The 17,281-nt window shown below is 47.3% G+C and overlaps 2 gene segments (V, D, J or C); both read right to left on the minus strand.

Moving 5' to 3' along the window:
• LOC122470388 overlaps positions 1-17,281 on the minus strand; it is a 901,179-nt gene that overhangs the window by 723,748 nt on the left and 160,150 nt on the right.
• On the minus strand, positions 9,919-10,538 carry LOC122470944. The segment is given in 2 exon segments: positions 9,919-10,370; positions 10,493-10,538. Coding segments are annotated over 2 exon segments (420 nt in total).

Here is a 17,281-nt window from a genome sequence, read left to right on the forward strand (position 1 = left end):
CCACACTGAAAATCTTTGTCAGCTGTCACTCTTGCCACCTCACATCACATACTGGGGAAGATGGATGTTGGCTTCACCCCTGGGGAGACCCCAGCAAGGAAGCACCTGTTGAAGCAATACACATGTCCTTGCTCAAGTGGGGACTCTGCCACACCAGAAAGGACGCAGCTGCTGAGTCTCCCTCAGGAAGTACAGGGCCCAGTCCCCAGTCCCAGGTTCCTTTTAGTGAATGGTCCCCACTGAGGCCCTGTGTAGGGAGACAGGGCAGTCCCACAGCGCCCCCTCCTGGCTGAAGGGCACAGACCCCACTGTGTCCCACAGCCCTGAGAGCCCAGCGGGTTTCCTCACTTCTGTTTATTCACACATCATTGAGCTGAATCTTGGATAATGTGACCCTGTAGTGCTGCCCATGTTCAATGCAGTATTTTTCAGTCTCCAAAGAAGCCCTAGTCCATAGAATTTGGAGGCATTTACCTCAATTAAATGGTAAGTTGCCAGTTCTTTGCAGAAGATACTCCAGACCTCATGTCCCTCCTCTGGCCTATAATTGAGAATATGTCTATCTCGTGAATGTTTGAAAACTCCTGTGCGTTAAAGCAATGGATTCCAGCTACTGTCCATTAAATTGAGTATTATGTTAATCTTCTATATTTTTAGGTAATTTCCTTGGCTTACTACATTAAAAAGAAAAGGAAATAACAACGAATTTATATTTGATGAAGTCCTATTTAGCAAGTGTCATTTTTTGTTTTTCTTTTTTTCTTTTTTCATGGGTTAGCCTGACAGTGTCTTATTTAAACATTTTTATAAAACCCTAGATCCTGAATATTTTCTCCTTTATTATGTTTGTAGCTTTATGTTTACAGTTATTTCTATAATCCTTTTAGTGATTTTTTAATATATATAAAATGAGTTTTATGTATGATTCATTTCTCTCTCAGGATATCCAATTGTTCTGTGGCCATTTGTCCAAAAGTCCATCCTTTCTCCTTGGAAAGGCTTCTTCTACTTTGTAAAAGAAAAAAAGTGTTTATCCTTCACTCTGTGGGTCCATTTCTGGGTTTTATGTTCTGTTATCTTGGCCAATGTGTCTATCCTCTATCCATACCACCCTCACTTGCTAGGACAGGAACTGAATTACACTTTTATCCAATTTCGGAAGAACTGGCATATTTACTATAATGAGTCTTCTAACCCATGAACGGAACTTACCTTTCCTTGTTTTAGATCCACTTTGATTACATTTACCAGCATTGTCCAGATTTCAGCACCTGTGGCCTATACTTGTTTTGTGAAATATGCCCCTAAATAGTTCATCGAGTGGTTTTAAGGTTTTTTTTATTATTTTCACGTGTTTATTGCTAGTATGTATACATCTATATGATCTTTCTATGTTGATCTTTATTCTAAAATGTTTCCAAAATTATTTATGACTCTTTGAATTTATATATTTGCATACTCAATTGTAGCTTCCTTTGTAGTTTTCCTGTAGGTCATTCTCTCACCTGAAATGGGACAATTGTCTCTTGTTCTTCCTCATCGGAATGCCTCTCATTGTTTGTCTTGCCTTATGGTTCTGACAGACATATCCAGTCCTATGTGGAACAGCAGTGTTGAGATAGCACATGGTGGCCTTGCTCCCTACCCGAGGTGGGAAAGCTTTCAGTGCTTCATCTCTGTGTGTGTTCACCGAAGGGAAGGTGTTTTATAGTTTTCTTTACCAAACTGAAGATGTGCTCTTCTATGTTCTCTGAAAACTTTTATCACTCTCATTCATATACTCATTCATTCTTTTCCATGAGCACAAATAGGTCTTGAGCTGTGCAGGAAGTGGAAGAGAATTCATCCTACCTGAGAGAGTGAGGAAGAAGCTTTCATCGGTCTTTCTTTTTTTAATTTTTTTAATGTTTATACATATCTGAGAGAGAGACAGACGGAACCCAAGTGGGGGAAGGGCAGAGAGAGAGGGAGACAGAATGGGAAGCAGGCTGCAGGCTCCGAGTTGTCAGCAGAGAGCCCGACATGGGACTTGAACTCAGTAGCCATGAGATCATGACCTGAACCGAAGTCACATATTTAACTGACGGAGCCACCCAGGGGCCCCTCATCTGTCATTTAATACTTTAGCTATTATCGCAACTGATTTATTTCTACTTCTCCTTTGGTGTCAAGGAGACAAGGCAGGAGGCCTGGTGAGACAGATACCACTCCCTCTTGTCCAATATGAGGGTGGGTGAGAGGATACTTATGACATGGAAGAAATGGCATTTTCTCTCTCCCTTTTCCTGCTGGTTTCTTCACTTCCTTAGACTCCCTATCCCTCCTCACTTTCTTAAAATCCTGGGTCATCATTAGCATGATCACAATCCATTCCAAATACCCCTCGAGGTTTAGTCCCACCCGCCTCACTGACCACCCACCCCCTCAAATCCACATACTGCTCCCTCTCCAGCTGAGTCCCCCAGCTGACTGGCTGCAGGTGCACATGGCCGTGATGGCTGCTCCCGCTGTGAATGTATGAGACTCTCTTCAGGGCATCCCAAGTCAGACACCCTGTGATCCTTCATTTCTCACATTCCTCTCTGTAGTCCATTGTTAGGGCTGTCCTTACCTACAGTGCACAGTCAGACTTCTGCAATCTCCTTGAAATGAGAAAGTATCTTCCACCCAGACTCCACACGGAAAATAGAAGCTAGAATGTAAGTTTCATGGTGTTACCCACTAATTGTGAACAGGCTCAAGTTTTGTTATCTTATTGATGACAAAAGAAGATGTTCACTGTGGGGCATAAGCGTCGGAGTCTCCCGGGCTTACACCAAGGGGCTAACAAGGCATAAAGAAATACAATGCCATAGAATGCTCACAACTGAGTGCTGGGAGCCAAGCTCTCCCAGCCTGAGTGGCAGGCCCCGGGCTGTGGACGCATTGGTGACTGCAGGGCGGCCTTACGGTTAGCCCTTGCCATCCCCTATGGAGACTCCTCTACTTGCAGGAAGGTTAGCCTCATGCATTTGCCAGCAAAGAGGGCCTGTAAGGAGAGACATACGGATCTGAAAGCCTCACTGTGGCAACTAAGGAGTGTATCTCTGGGCACAGGTGACTTCAACCTCTAGGCCCACCTGGCCCCCCAGAGGCATTCCAAATGGTGACTGAACCTAGTCGGTTAAGCTACAGAATGGTTCATTGGTTCCTAGGTGCATTGTCTCTCTGAGAATGTATGAGGCATGGGTTTCTAAGGCTTTTCCAGCCCCTTTCTGGCACCTCGGACCGAGGCAAACACATTGTTCTTCTGGCCTCATGTGGTTAGGAGGTCATGTCCCTATAACTGTTCCACTTGAGGTGTTAAGAAATGGAGGGCCTTTCACCAGAACAGCTAAGCAAATCCTTTGTAGATTATAGACAAACGCAGATGCATAATGGAATAATGTAAGAAATTAATCTATAATCAAAGGGTATGCGGGAAAGTTAGGGCAAAATCACCATGTTATTTCTTAAAGGTTGTTTGCACATAGGAACATTTTCAAAATTAGGTAATGTTAGAAAAACATAGTTGACGTATGCTACAAGGAAATCACTAACGTATATAATTCCACATTTCCTGCAATAAATCGGCCGGTTCAACACAATGCTGTTGTCTGTGTCCATTTTTATTTTTTGTTTTTATTTTAATTTTTTATTTTAGTTTTGTTTTATTTTCACTTTATCGCCAAGGCCGTTCATCCTTCGGGAACCCCTGGATCTGCTGGAGCTGCACTCTGGCAACTGAGTTTGGGCAAACCAGATTGGCACCCCAAGACTAGGTGGATGTAAAGGCATCCCAAGAATAGGGAGCTGCAAAGGCACCCCAGAATAGAAAGGGGTTGCAGAGCCCCCAGAATAGAGAGGGAGGGGAAAAGGCCTAAAATAAGAACAGGCACAAAGGCTCCCCATACAAAGGTATATGAGGTAAGCCAGATTAGGCATTTAGGGCAGAAGCACTCTCCAACTTAGCACTATAGCAGAAAAGCTGCTTTCACTGGAGGAAAGGACCAAGTTAGATAAACAGGTGAATTGAGCTACAGACCTCTACACTGCAGGCAAAGCAGCCCAGAGCAGAGATGGTTAACAAAAGAAAAGGTGCCTTGTTAACCCTGAGGTTGTTCCCCCTGTCTGCCTTAGCCCCTAGGCTGGCTCCTTGCTGACAGCAGACAGGTGGACTTGGGAATGGAAATCACAAACCAGGAGATCATGACTTGAGCTGAGGTCTGACATTCAACTGACTAAGCCGTCCAGGGCCGCTTGTTAGCACAATGTTTTTAAACTAAATACCCTGAGCCGTCTGAAAGCAGAACTGAAGGGGTCCCCTGGGGGGAAAACAATCTCTGTATATAAAGAGGAGACAGCTTTCCTGCCCCAAGAGCACTCATTTGAGGCCCCGAGCTATTTTCTGTGGTCTGTGCCCTGCAGGTTCTACATGCACAGCACCCATACTGAGCACTTTCCTGGGAGGAAAAGAAAACAGAAATGCAACAAGGTCAGGAGTTCAGGGTTTGAGGAGAACAAAGGGGATGCCAACCTACCAGTCTCCACCAGGCCAGGAAATAGCCTGAGTGCTTCAGAGACAGTGACCCAGAGGAAAAGTCCCAGTGCAGGAACAAAAGTAAACTTTGACCTAAAGCACATGCTTGAGTTGTTTTTGCAGGATTGAAAACTTGCCCCACAGGTTAATGAGGTTAAAACAGTCACCAGCAGGACCCCCGCTGACAACCCCTCTTTTTCACAGGAATGTTCCAGTATTTCAGAGGCAAACAGCAGAAAGAGCCTGGGAGCCTAGACCAGTTTTATCTCCTGCAACAGCTCCACCAGTGCAGGTGGACCAGGGAGTGTCCTCCAGGGACCTCTGCCTCTTTATAACGTTAAGCCTCTGCCCTAGGAGGAGGACAAGCTTCATTGACCTACCACATGATGGGGACACAAGCTCCTGTGCTCCAGATTCCTACACAACCTCATGCCCACTCTTGCATAAGATGACAAAACTCCCTTTTCTGGGTATCCATCCTAACCCCGAACGAAAGGAACCCACTCGCCTCCACTCAGGGAGACACAGCTTTGATAATTCTTGTCCCTGATCCCCTTATCTGTGGCAAATAAAGCTTCCTTTGTGTGACAGCATCTGCTGAAGCCTCTGCCTGTACCTCACCAAGGAGTGAACTCAAAGGAGCTCCAACACTTCTAAGTAATATATTTCATCCCTTAACTTGGAAACCTGCCTTCTTCTCTCTACTCTCTACCTGTGGTTTTAGTGACATTTAAGTCTCTTAATAAGAAATTTCAGACAAATATTAAGTAACAGTTTTCTTAAAATTATCTTTGTCTGCTCATTTTCACCCTTTATATCAAAGTAAGTTAGAAAAAAATGAAATAATTTTAAAGGTATCTGTTGTTAAGGGAGGTCTCCTTTTATTGTTATCAGTTTAGACTTAACAATATTTTTCATGAAAAATTCTGGGTGGCTGAAGTCATATCCACATGAGACTTATTATGTATCAACTTCTCCAACCTGGAAGTGAAAATCAATGATAAATGAACACAAAACCAGCCCAGAATCCCTGGTGGCCTGGCTCCCAGGCTCACACCACAAATCATGAGTGTCAGTGGAAAGAGAAGTCAGTTCCCAAAAAGGCTGGGGTGACAGAAGGGGAAAGCTAGCCGTGGGTCTGAACCACCATCACTCGAAAAAGCCCCTGAGAGTGAAGACACAGGACAGCAAGTGGAGAGACCCAAGCCCTGACCACAGGACGGGCATCCAGGGCCAGCAATAGTGAAACGGGAGGTCTCAGATGCAATGCTGTGGGTACATGGGAGAGAAAGCCAAGTCAGGAAGGACGCTCTGGAAACATCTCACGAAGGAAAAAGAGGACGGAGGAGACATGTAGAGTCTGCTGGGCATGAGGGAATGGGAAAAAGAGAAAGGCCAGAGAGCCCACCTCCCCACCACAAGGAAAGGAAAAAGGTATGAGACAAAAACTTGAAATATGGACCGTAACACATAATATTATTCTTCATAATAATAAACAACGCCGGCTAAATTATTGAACAAAATTGCAGTATGCAAAAATCTACAAAATAAAAATTGACAATGGGGGACAATAGCCATCGGAAAATAAACTTTTAAAAAAGAATATGTGATTACACACCATCATGGAAAATAATTATGTTATTTCGACAGCCTCTATTAAAATTGGCAGCCATCTAGATAGATCCGTGTGTCCTCGGCACAAGATGAACACGTCTCTAGATGAAACGATGAAACGTTCCCTGTATTTAAATATGGTGCCCGTGACGTTCCTTCAACAATGCACACGCTAATGCCACTGAAAGGTGCGCTTCCGGGGGCACGTGGTGTGATTCGGCACCTGTGAAATGTGCACAACAGGAAAATCACTGCAGACAGAAAGGAATTTTTGGCTCCAAAGGGCTGATGCAGGGGGGCCATGGACTCACTGCTCGGGGGTCAGGGGTTTTTCTGAAGGTAATGGAAATGTTGTCAATTTGATCCTGATGATGTTTGCCAAACTCAGGAAACATACTACAGACCACTGAATCGTACCATTTAAATCACTGCACTTTATGCCTGTAAATTATCTTAAGAGATTTGTCTTATTTTCAGAAGAAAACAACACAAGACAAAGCTACTGTCACTGACTCTTCATAGTTGTTCTGTGCTCAGAGAGTCAGACCCTCAGACCCTCCGGGGTGTCCTCGGTCTCCCTGTTTATTCGTCACTGGCAGTGACCATGGGAAACTGGGGCACGTTGCTGTATCATTTGCCCACGGGCTTAGAGCACTGTGTCAGTAATGACCAGCCTTGTCCTCAGGCCGCAGGCCCGAGATGATCAGAGAGGCCCTGTTCTCGAGAACCCAGCTGGGATCCCGGAGGGCCTAGTGCTTCTGAGCATCTCAGCTTTGGGGACACGGTGGGGAATCTGTGGGTACCAGCCCACCTAATACGACCCAACATGGTTGCTGATTCCAGTGAGAGTGAGGGTGACCTTCTAGCCCACAGACCCTGATAAAGAGGCTTCCTGTGTCAACACAGACAGTGCCCAGGACCCAGCAACACAGCAGTGGAGACACAGGTCAGTATCAGGTTATTACTCACAGTGTGTTCTCAAAATGGGGGAAACAAGCAACTTAGGGGTCCCCAGAAGCAATGCTTCTGCTTTCCACAGCCAGTAACCTGAGCAGAGAGCAAGGAAGGTGAGGAGGGGAGGGATCCAGACCAGGGTGGAGACACCCCAGGCTGTGCTTCTGAGCCCTCAAGGGAGAGACCTGCACAAAGCCTCTCTTATCCTCTGCCTTCCTGGAAGAGAGAGAGGAAGCCTTCATGCAAATCTCTCCCTCCCCTGGGACTGAATGTGGTGACAGCTGAGTGTGGGGTGGGACTAGGGAAACTCCTCTAGGCACAATTTTGCAGGGGGCACAAGGCAGGGCTCCAGGCCTGGGTGCTCAGCTGGGACCTCTGCCCCCACACACACCCCTCGGGGACAGGCCCACAGCGCCCCCTGCTGTCTCAGTGTCCAGCCACACCCATGACTGGAAGGGACATCCTGGAGCTGTGAGAGAGACACCAGGGCACTAAGGACTTCAGTCAGCCTGGCATACTGTCCACCCCCACACAGGGCCAGATCTTCTCCTCCCTCAGGGCTTCTGCAGGTGCCACCACACCTCAGTCCTTGCTGCACACACAGGGCCTCCTCAGCATGAATCACCCTGGGCTCCTCCCACTACTTAGAGACTTGTGTTGTTGGGGCCAAGACTCATTGACCGCTGGAGGAGGATGTTTCCGCCCAGTGAGCACAAGAGCAGAGAGCATGGACGCCCCTCCACAGCATTTTGGGAGCCCTGAGGGGACAGCCCAGTCTTCTCATCTCACTTCCCATTCTGGCAGGCAAGTCCCCATTACCCTCTGCACTAACCTCGATGAGGTAGATCAATGACAGTGCATGGCTATAGATCACGTGAGTATATTCTATCTCTCTATCATCTATCAAACTTTGAATTTTCTACATTACCTATAATTGGTATGGTATCGGCCCCAAAAGAGACACATATATCAATGCTCTAGATTCCAAAGGCCAGAAATAGGGTGGCTCAGTCGGTTGGGTGTCAGACTCTTGATTTCAGTTCAGGTCATGACCTCAACTTCTATAATTGAGCCCTGAGCTGAGTTCTGAGCCTGCTTGGGATTCTCTCTCCCTCTCTCTCTGCTCCTTCCTCCCTCTCTCTCTCTTAAAATAAATAAATAAAGCTGAAAGTACCCAAATAATATAAATAAAAAGGTCAGAAATAAGTGCAAGTTCCCCTTGACAAGCACAGAGAACGTAGACTGAAAATGAGGCCTTTCCTCTGTCTCTGGAGGAGAGCACACATGGATTTTGCAGGGAATTCAGACAAGAATAAGCATGAATCATATAGCAGATGCCTCATAGGAGTATCTCAGGTCTCACGGATGATCCCTGACACACTTTGGGAAATAAAGGTGGAGTTTTTGGACCCCCTTCAGTGGGCACACAGATCCCCGTGCCATGGGCTGCAGCATGCACCCACATGGTCATTCTGGGGTAAGAAGCACAGCCTAACGACACTCCCACCTGGGTCAGGCCACATCGGCAAAGAGCCCCATGGGAGCTGCTCTGTGCCCTCTGCTGCTTCCTGCATTGGCATGGGCTCCTGGGGCCCGGGCTTCTGTGTATACCCAGCTGACCCATTTTCCTACTGGGTGCATAGTTACTGTTTGGGATGATAAAAAGTTTGAGAAACGGAGAGTCGTGATGGTCACACAACATGGCGAATATATTTCATATCTCTGAATTGCACAAGAAAGTAATGTAAAGAGTAAATATCTGTTGTATTTTCATAATTAAAAATTACTAGCTGAAAATGCAAATTATGTTTAAGAAGTTGCACTCACACAAATCTCTTTCCCATCTTTATATGTGTTACCTTATTCTAACTCATCCTCATCACTAAAAATTGACAGTGATTTTATTATCTTTTTCCTGTAGGTTCCGCATGTAAATGAGATAAAGCATTTGCCTTTCTGTGTAGACCTTATTTCTCTCAAGGTCATGTCCCACAGATTCATCCATGTTGTCACAAATGACAAGACTTTCTCCTGGAAAGGCTCAGGGGATCGACTTCCTTTATGCAACATGGTGCCCTGCAGCCCCTCTACTGCATGGATCACGGACAACCCCGATGTGGCAGGAGAGGAGAGGAGGACACAGTCCGTTCCTCTGGGCTCCAGAAACCAGCCACAAGGCTGCCCGTGGGCCCTGATGGTGTCAGCTGTAGGAACCTCACGACTGTGAAATCCCCCAAGCAGACTGAGAATTTTGCTGCAATGGTGGCACTCCCCCCTTTCCCTCACAAGCCCCACTGAGAAGTTTGCTGACTTGCACACACAGTTTCTCCCAGGGGAAGTCACCCTCTCCCGACATCACAAATGAGGGGCAGGTACCTAGCCAGTGGGCCAGGCCAGCTCTGTGTCTGTGATTCCTTAGTGTCTCCTCGCTGGGACACAGAGCTACTCAGTCAGCCCTGAGCACAGGAGCCTGGAGGGAAGGGAGGGCCTCTGCTCTCACCCCTGGAGGAACACAGGCCATGCTGTGGAGGACTGTCTGCTGTGGGCACGGTCTGTAGACTCTGATCAGAAAACTAAGGCAAGTTGATGGACCCTTGTGAAGAGAAAAAAAAGCCAAATCCACAGGCTCTAATTTTTACGTGTGAACCACTAGGCAAAATTTCTGCATCATTATAACTTTTTTGTTGTCTTTGGTTTGCTTTATTGTTGTTGTCATTTTTCTTTCCTTTTTTTTTTCTTTTTTTTCGTAGAGTCCACACAGGTTTGAGAGGAAATTGGGAAGAAGGACTTTCAGATCCAGTAGCTACACCCAAGTATAGTAATTGTGCATTCAATTTACATTAGACTTCAGAGACTCAGACTACAGTGGTCTAAGCAGGCTGGGTATTTGTCCCACTTCCCCATGTGTCTGTGTCACTGTGACCAGCACTACTAGGCCAGATTGCACAGTAATAGTCAGCCTCGTCCTCAGGCTGCAGCCCAGAGATGAGCAGAAGCCCTGCATTGGCCGAGGCATCTTTGGATCCAGAGAAGCGGGTGGGGACCCCAGGTCCCAACTGTGTACTGGAGTCTGAGTAGTAGTACAGGAGATACTGGGGAGGGCTCCCTGGATTCTGTTGGTACCAGTATATGCTATAGTTTCCAACATTGATGTCCCTGCTCAGAGTGCAGGTGAGTCTGGCTGTTGTTCCCAGAGATGCAGAGAGGGAGGCTGGCTGAGTCACGACAGGCTGGGACAGGGAACCTGCAAACACAGACACAGCAGAGGGAAGAGAAGGAACAGCGCACATGGGGATTAGGGAGCTGAGCCACAGGGGTTTCACTCTGGCTGCAGGCCCACCCTGGGACACTGGGTCCTGTCCCTACCTGTGTAGTGGCAGAGGAGCACGACTAGGACAGGAATCCAGGCCATCGTGACACACGCCCTTCCTACACCACAGAGCCCGGGCTGGGCTGCTTTGGGTCTCTCTTATCCCCAGTTCACAGAGCTCAAAAGGAGGGGCTGCTCATGCAAATGAGACCCACCCCCGCTGCTTGCTCCTGTGCACTTAGAGGTCTGCAGCCCGTTGACAGGCAGACTGTGTGATGCACTAGTTTCCCCCTGGGTGGGCCTGGAAGAAGCAGCTGCTGGGACCACATACAGGCCCAGGTTCAGGGACTCCTCCAGGAACAGCGAGGACACACCGGCCCTGTCCCCACTGGAAAAAGGGGTCCAGTCCTGGGGCTTTCTGTCCTGGAGGGCTACTCAGCAGAGAGCCCCCATCCTGCAGAAAGCCCCAGACCTTGTCACCGTGCCCCCTGCTGGTGTCTGGGTGAACCTCTTCTTTCCCAAAGCAGGCTTCCCTGGTGCCTGTGTTTCCACCACCTGAGAGTGACCCTCCAGGGAAAGAGAAGGGTCCTGCTCTACATCAGGCATCCTCCATGGATGGGGTCTGATGACAGGGACACATGCAGTCCTGACTCAGTACAACCTGTGAACCACTATGGAGCTGAGGACAAGACACACGGGAGAGGGAACAGAAGCCATCTGTCCCAATGGAACAGCTCAGACGATGCATGCTGGCTCTGGGTGCCGGATATGGACAGGAGCTCACCTAGGGGACACACACTCACACAGGAGGACACGTAATGTGGGCATGCCTGGTCCCTCCAGAGCAGGGAAGACAAGACACAGCAAACCCTGATGAGGGTGCTGCAGGTGTGGGGACAGAGCAGGGCTGGGCATCCAGCAGGGACCACTGCAAGGACATCTTGCGACCTCACCTCCGTGTTCGGGGAGATTTAAAATCCTGTCTGTGCAAATCATCAAGAGCACCTGCTAGACACAAGGAGAGGGAACCTACCAGCAGAGGGATTGGGGGAGCACCAGTGCCGTCTGGTGGACACGGGATGCACAGTGACCCAGGGCCTGGAGCTGGGGCCTGGGTCTGTGCCCCTCATCCCCCCTGCTCACTGTTGCAGACTCTTCACAGTGGATTCTGACACTAACACATATGCATGGAAGTTTCACCCATGTGTTTTGTGGCCTGATAACTCATGTATTTCTCCTGTGTCCTATTCCATGTGTGGACATACAGATATTGTTTACCCATTCTAAGGTAATCACTTTGGAGTCTTGGCAATCATAAATAAGACAGCAACAAACATTTAGGTGCACATTCTCGTTTGCACACAAGAACCTCATTTAGAGTAAGCTGTAGGACTGTTCTTTTTGCATTATATCCTTAAGGCTTTGTTTGCCGTAGAAACCACTGCCAAGGAATCTTCCCAAGTGATGGGGCTTTTCGCACTCCCACCAGCAGTGAATGAGAGTTCCTGCTGCCCCACATCCTCGGTAGTATTGGTGCTGGCACTGTATTGAACTTTACCCATGGTCATGGGAGGCCTCTGGTATGTCCTTGTTCAATTTGTAATACCACAATGACATATGAAGTTGGAAATCACTTTGCATGTGTAATAGTCATTTTGTCTATCTTCCTTGTTAAGGGATCTGTTCAGATCTGCTCATTGGGAAGGCACTGCCCAGCACCAGGGAATTCAGGAGCTCAGCAGAGCTCTATGTCAGGAAAAAGGGAGAAAGTGAGTGTGGAGTCTGACACAGGACTCGATCCCAATATCCTGGGATCATGACCTGAGCTGAAATCAAAGAGTTGGACGCTCAACCAACTGAGCCACCCAGGTAACCCTCAACAGCTTATTTTTAAGTAACGTCTGTACCTAAAGTGGGGCTTGAACTCAGGAACCCAAGGTCAAGAGTTGCATGCTCTAACCACTGGACCAGCCAGGCTCTCTCCACTGAGTCATTTGTAACTCTGAACAAGCTAGTTTTGCCTTTGAAAATATGAACACAGGACAGATAAGAATCACTCTGAAGACATAACTGAAGGAAGGGATATGGCACTCTCAGATCATCTTATTCCCGGACAACAAATAATCTTTTGGAAGATCTGACAACAAAAGTCACTCCTGGAACCTCTTGACAGGGGATGCCACCAGGTCTAGAGAGTGGAGGGAGATTTTCTCTCACTTCCCTATGGATCTAAAGCACTGTGTAAGCATTGGTACAATCTTGGCATATATGACACTAAGAGTCACTTCCTTGCACGCTGGATCCCAGAGATGTCAGAACAAATGCATTGGTCAAAACATCTTTGGATCCAGAAAACGACAGGGCACTGGGATCTCTGGTGTGGTATTTGACCCTGCCTTGAATTGCAGGAGATACCGCCGAGGGTTCCATGTCTTCTACTGGCACCATTATGCATATTTCTTAAAACAACAATGATGCCATTTCTCAGGGTGAAAATGAGTCTATTTAATTCTTCAGAGATGCGGAGAAGGAGGGTGTCTGAGTCAGCACAGCTGGCAGAAAGAACTTGCAAACACAGACACTCATGGGTGATGGGGCAGGGATGGAGGTGAAGCTGCTTGGAGGTCTGATCCAAAGGTGTGGACATAGGCTCAGAGGCTGCTTTGGGTCACCAAGGACGGTCCTTACCTGTGCAGTAAGGAGAGAACACAGGAGAAGAGGTTAAACCATGGTGGTCACAGTCCTACTGAGAACCCATGGCTGGAGCTTGTCTGTCCCAGACATTTCTTACCTCCTTCAGTGGCCTCTGGGAGATGGGGTTGTACTTAGGGTTGCATTTTCTTTCTTGATAGTTTCTTTGGGTGTACAAAAATAGTAACATCTGAGAAGCCCAATTGATGATCACCACCCCCCCCTTTTTTTTGGTGTTTCTTATGATATCCTACGTGAAGAATCTCTTCCCAAGCTCAAAAATCATGGGGATTTCCCTCTTGCTTTCTTCTATGATCTTTCTAGTTTTAGCTCTAAAATTTAGATCTTTGACCCATTTTACATCCATTTTTGTTTATAGTATGTGGTAAGGGTCTAACTTCATACTTTTGTGTGTGGATAGCTACTTGGCCCAGCACCATTGGTTGGAGTGACCTTTTTTTCGACTACATTCTCTGAGAACCCTTTTGAAAATCAATTGACCATAGATGAATGATTTCTTTATGGCCTCTGGGATATGTTTAATTTATCTCTATGTCTGTCCATAGGCTGGTACCACATTGGTCTTGACTGTAGCTTCGTAAGTTAGTTTTGTGACTTTTGAAATTAAAAAAAAAAATTTTTAATGTTTATATATTTTTGAGAGAGAGACAGATGGACACAGAGTGTGAGCTGAGGAGGAGCAGAAAGAGAGGGAGACACAGAATCCGAAGCAGGCTCCAGGCTCCGAGCTTTCAGCACAGAGCCCAACGCGGGGCTCAAACCACCAGCTGTGAGAACATGACCTGAGTAGAAGTTGGACGCCCAACCAACTGAGCCACCCAGGTGCCCCAGTGAGTTTTGAAATCTAGAGTTGTCAGTCCTTAAAATGTGTTCTTCTTCAGGATTTTTTGGATGTTCTGAGTCCCTGCAATTCCACAGAAATTTTACAATCATGTTTTCTTAGAGTGCAAAATAGACATTTGGACATTTGATAGGGATTGCATGTAATCTACCAATTGCTACGGAGAGTATAGCTTCCTAACAATTGTAGTTCTTTATTTGTTTTGCATGGTAAACAAGATAAAATAATAAAACATTCATACTAACCATCTCTTTATCTACTTTTGTCTTAGTATAGAAAAACTATAAAGATAAATATGGGCCCATTAGTAAACTTGGGTTGTTCTTTATTTAAATATTTTATTATGTTTCTAGGAATTGTGAAATGTAGTCATAAAGTTGCTAATCTAAAGAATACTGGCATAGCAAACATTTCACAGTTGCTTCCTATTTAATTTTCACTAGAAAACTGAGGTATCTAGAGTTAGGAATTCTAACAAATATAATTTAGACTACTAACAATAATAAGGAAAATGACTATGTGTTCCAGGAAAGTAAGACATGTGTTTTTGGGGGAAAAAGTATGAAGAAGGGGAATACATTTTGTGTTGAAGGAGAAGAAAAGTAATTTTGTCCTAACATTGGCTTTATGGATCCAATGCAGCTTCTTGGAAGTATCAGCCTGCCACCTGCTTACAGAGTTCCCAGCAACTCTTCCAGTGCGTCAAGCAGGACATTTTCTGGAAGGTGCAGGAAACTTGGGATATACTGGGACCCTGAGCACAGAGAAATTGCCCACTTATAGAGGCGTTGCAGGCTAAGTCTGATGGCAGGTTTTTGGCACCAGTTTGGCTGGACTTTTGGCCTGCAGGGGCTGCTAAATGTTCACCGTAGAGCTTTCTTATAAAAGTCCCAGCAAAGCAGGTTTTAAAGAGTGTATACGGTCAACAGTTATTTTGCTGTAGTTAGGTAAATAATCATCACACAAAGTTCTTTTTGAAATCACACTTATTTTGCAAACAAATGAATGTCCATTTGGCTGTAAGGAGTAAAAACAAGCGTGGTTGTAGAGGAAAAAATTTTTTCAATAAACACATGGGTAAATACTTGATTCTAATCCTGTTCATTAAAACCTGGACTAGAACCTGATTTCCATAGCTTCCTACAATGCCTAGCTATAAGTCTCAAACCTAACATTTTGACTTTTGTCCCACCAACTGAGCTGGACTAACACTGCCCTTTTCCCAGGATTCGTGCAAAGTAAATCTGAACAACTTCAGAGAAAGTTGATGTAACTCCACAGGAGCTCACACAGAGGCAGTCTTCATGTTCTTCCTCTCCTTCCCTTCCCCATCCTCAGCCACTGATTCCTTCCCATCGTGAGGCCCCTGACCTTCCCCACCCTCCACCTCTCACCCAGAGCCCCAAACCTGACTATTGCTCAGTCCACAGCCCCTGCCAAGTCACACCTTCTTGCTCCCCTGCTAATCCTTCCTTATCTGTGCACAACTGGGATGCCATTTCTGGGCATCGGGTCTGGGGTTCACTATCAAACTCTACAGTGCTCCAGCTCTAACCCCAAAGACCTCACCACTCCTCAAGATCCTGGGACACAACCTTCCTTTACAACACGTTTAGGTTCTGTGTCCTCTCTCTTCTCCCAGACACTGTCGAATCCCTGAACATGGGGACCCTTCCTGTCACGTCCACATGGGTCCCACATCCCTAGAGTCATTTCTGGCACACACTAGGTGTTCAGGAAGTGCTATGGATGCACATTATCTGGGCAGTAGGGTATCAACACTCAGACACACCTGGACCCTTTGTTTCTGGCTCTGTCCTGACCTGTCACAGACTCTGTCCCCAGGACAGCTGGCCCCTGAAACCCAGGAGTTTCTCCTCGGAAGGAGAATCTCCTACAATGTGTTCCTGCCGAGGACAGGCTTGGGGACCTGAGGTTAATAGAATATGGATCATTTGCTAACCAATGTTCCTTGACATTGTTCTCACACTACAGTTTACAGCAAACGAAGGAAGCAGCTGACTTGGCCAAAGAGGGGAGGCTGCAAGAGGACCCCTATTGATGGGGAAACAGCAGATTTTTGTCTCACTTCCCCAAAGGACTGGGCATTGCATAAGCAATGAGTTTCTTGTCCCACACTGAGCCGTGATCATCAGCCTCGTCGTCTGCCTGGAGCCCAGTGATGGTCAAGGAGCCTGTGTTGCCAGGCCCGGAGCCAGAGAACCGGTCTGGAACCCCCACAGGCCAAGTGTGCTCATGGAGAATGGCTTTAGGGGTCATTCCTGGGAGCTGTTGGTACCAAAACACACAATAACCGGCCCCAATGTTGGCTGGGCTTCCAGTGCAAGAAATGGTGAGTGTCTGGCCCAGGGACCCAGACACTGAAGATGGCTGCTGAGTCAGCCCAGACTGGGCCAAGGACCCTGGAAGAAGAAGAGACAGAGAGGATGAGGCTGGGGTCTAGAGACAAGAGGAGGAAGCAGGGCCCCTTCCCCTGTCTCTGCATCCAGTCACCTGTGCAGCGAGCAAGTAGGATGAGGAGGAGAGAGAACCAGGCCATGGTGGGGGTCATCACCTTTCCTGCCCTGTGTGACCCCACTGCTGAGCAGATCTTCCCTAACCCCTCCTTCCCCTCTTCATCCTCTGAGAGAGGGAGGGCCCATCCATGCATGAGACCCCCAGCTCTCTGACCCTTCACAGGCCCCAGTTGGTTCCTCATCCTGAGGAGGACAGGGGTGGGCAGGGCAGGGGCTGTGTGGGGCCAGGTGGTGGAGAGGTCATAGATGGGAGCCCTGAGCAGAAGGCAAAGTCAGTGCCAGTTGGCAGATCCCAAGAGTCAATAACCCTGACCCCTCAGAACCAGGCCCTGAGTGACCCCTAGTGTCCAGTCACAGACACGCCATTGTGTGACATGGTGACCAGAGCCCATCAGAGAGACAGCTCCAGCCTCCCCACTGCTCCCTTCCTCATTCATGGTCAAGACTGAGCTGGTATCTCTGGCACACACTCCTTTGAGATCATGATCAAGTTCAGAACAGTGACAGGTCTCCATGGACAGGTGTTCCCTTCCGTCCAGGAGGCTGGCTGTTCCTCTTATGGGATTCCTCCCTGGTCTCCGGAACTCCCCTTCCACACATGTTCACACAGCCCTGAGGAGTTGGGGAGCAGTCCTTTCCGGGTTGTGTAGAAGCCCTCGTGTCTGTTCCTAGAAGGGTTAAGCCCTAAAAAACTCGGTCATCTGTCACCATTTCCAGCAGCTTAGAAACAGTCCTCCGCACACTGTGGGCACGGA

Source organism: Prionailurus bengalensis, chromosome D3 (assembly GCF_016509475.1).
Source record: "Prionailurus bengalensis isolate Pbe53 chromosome D3, Fcat_Pben_1.1_paternal_pri, whole genome shotgun sequence".
In the NCBI taxonomy this organism is placed as follows: Eukaryota; Metazoa; Chordata; class Mammalia; order Carnivora; family Felidae; genus Prionailurus; species Prionailurus bengalensis.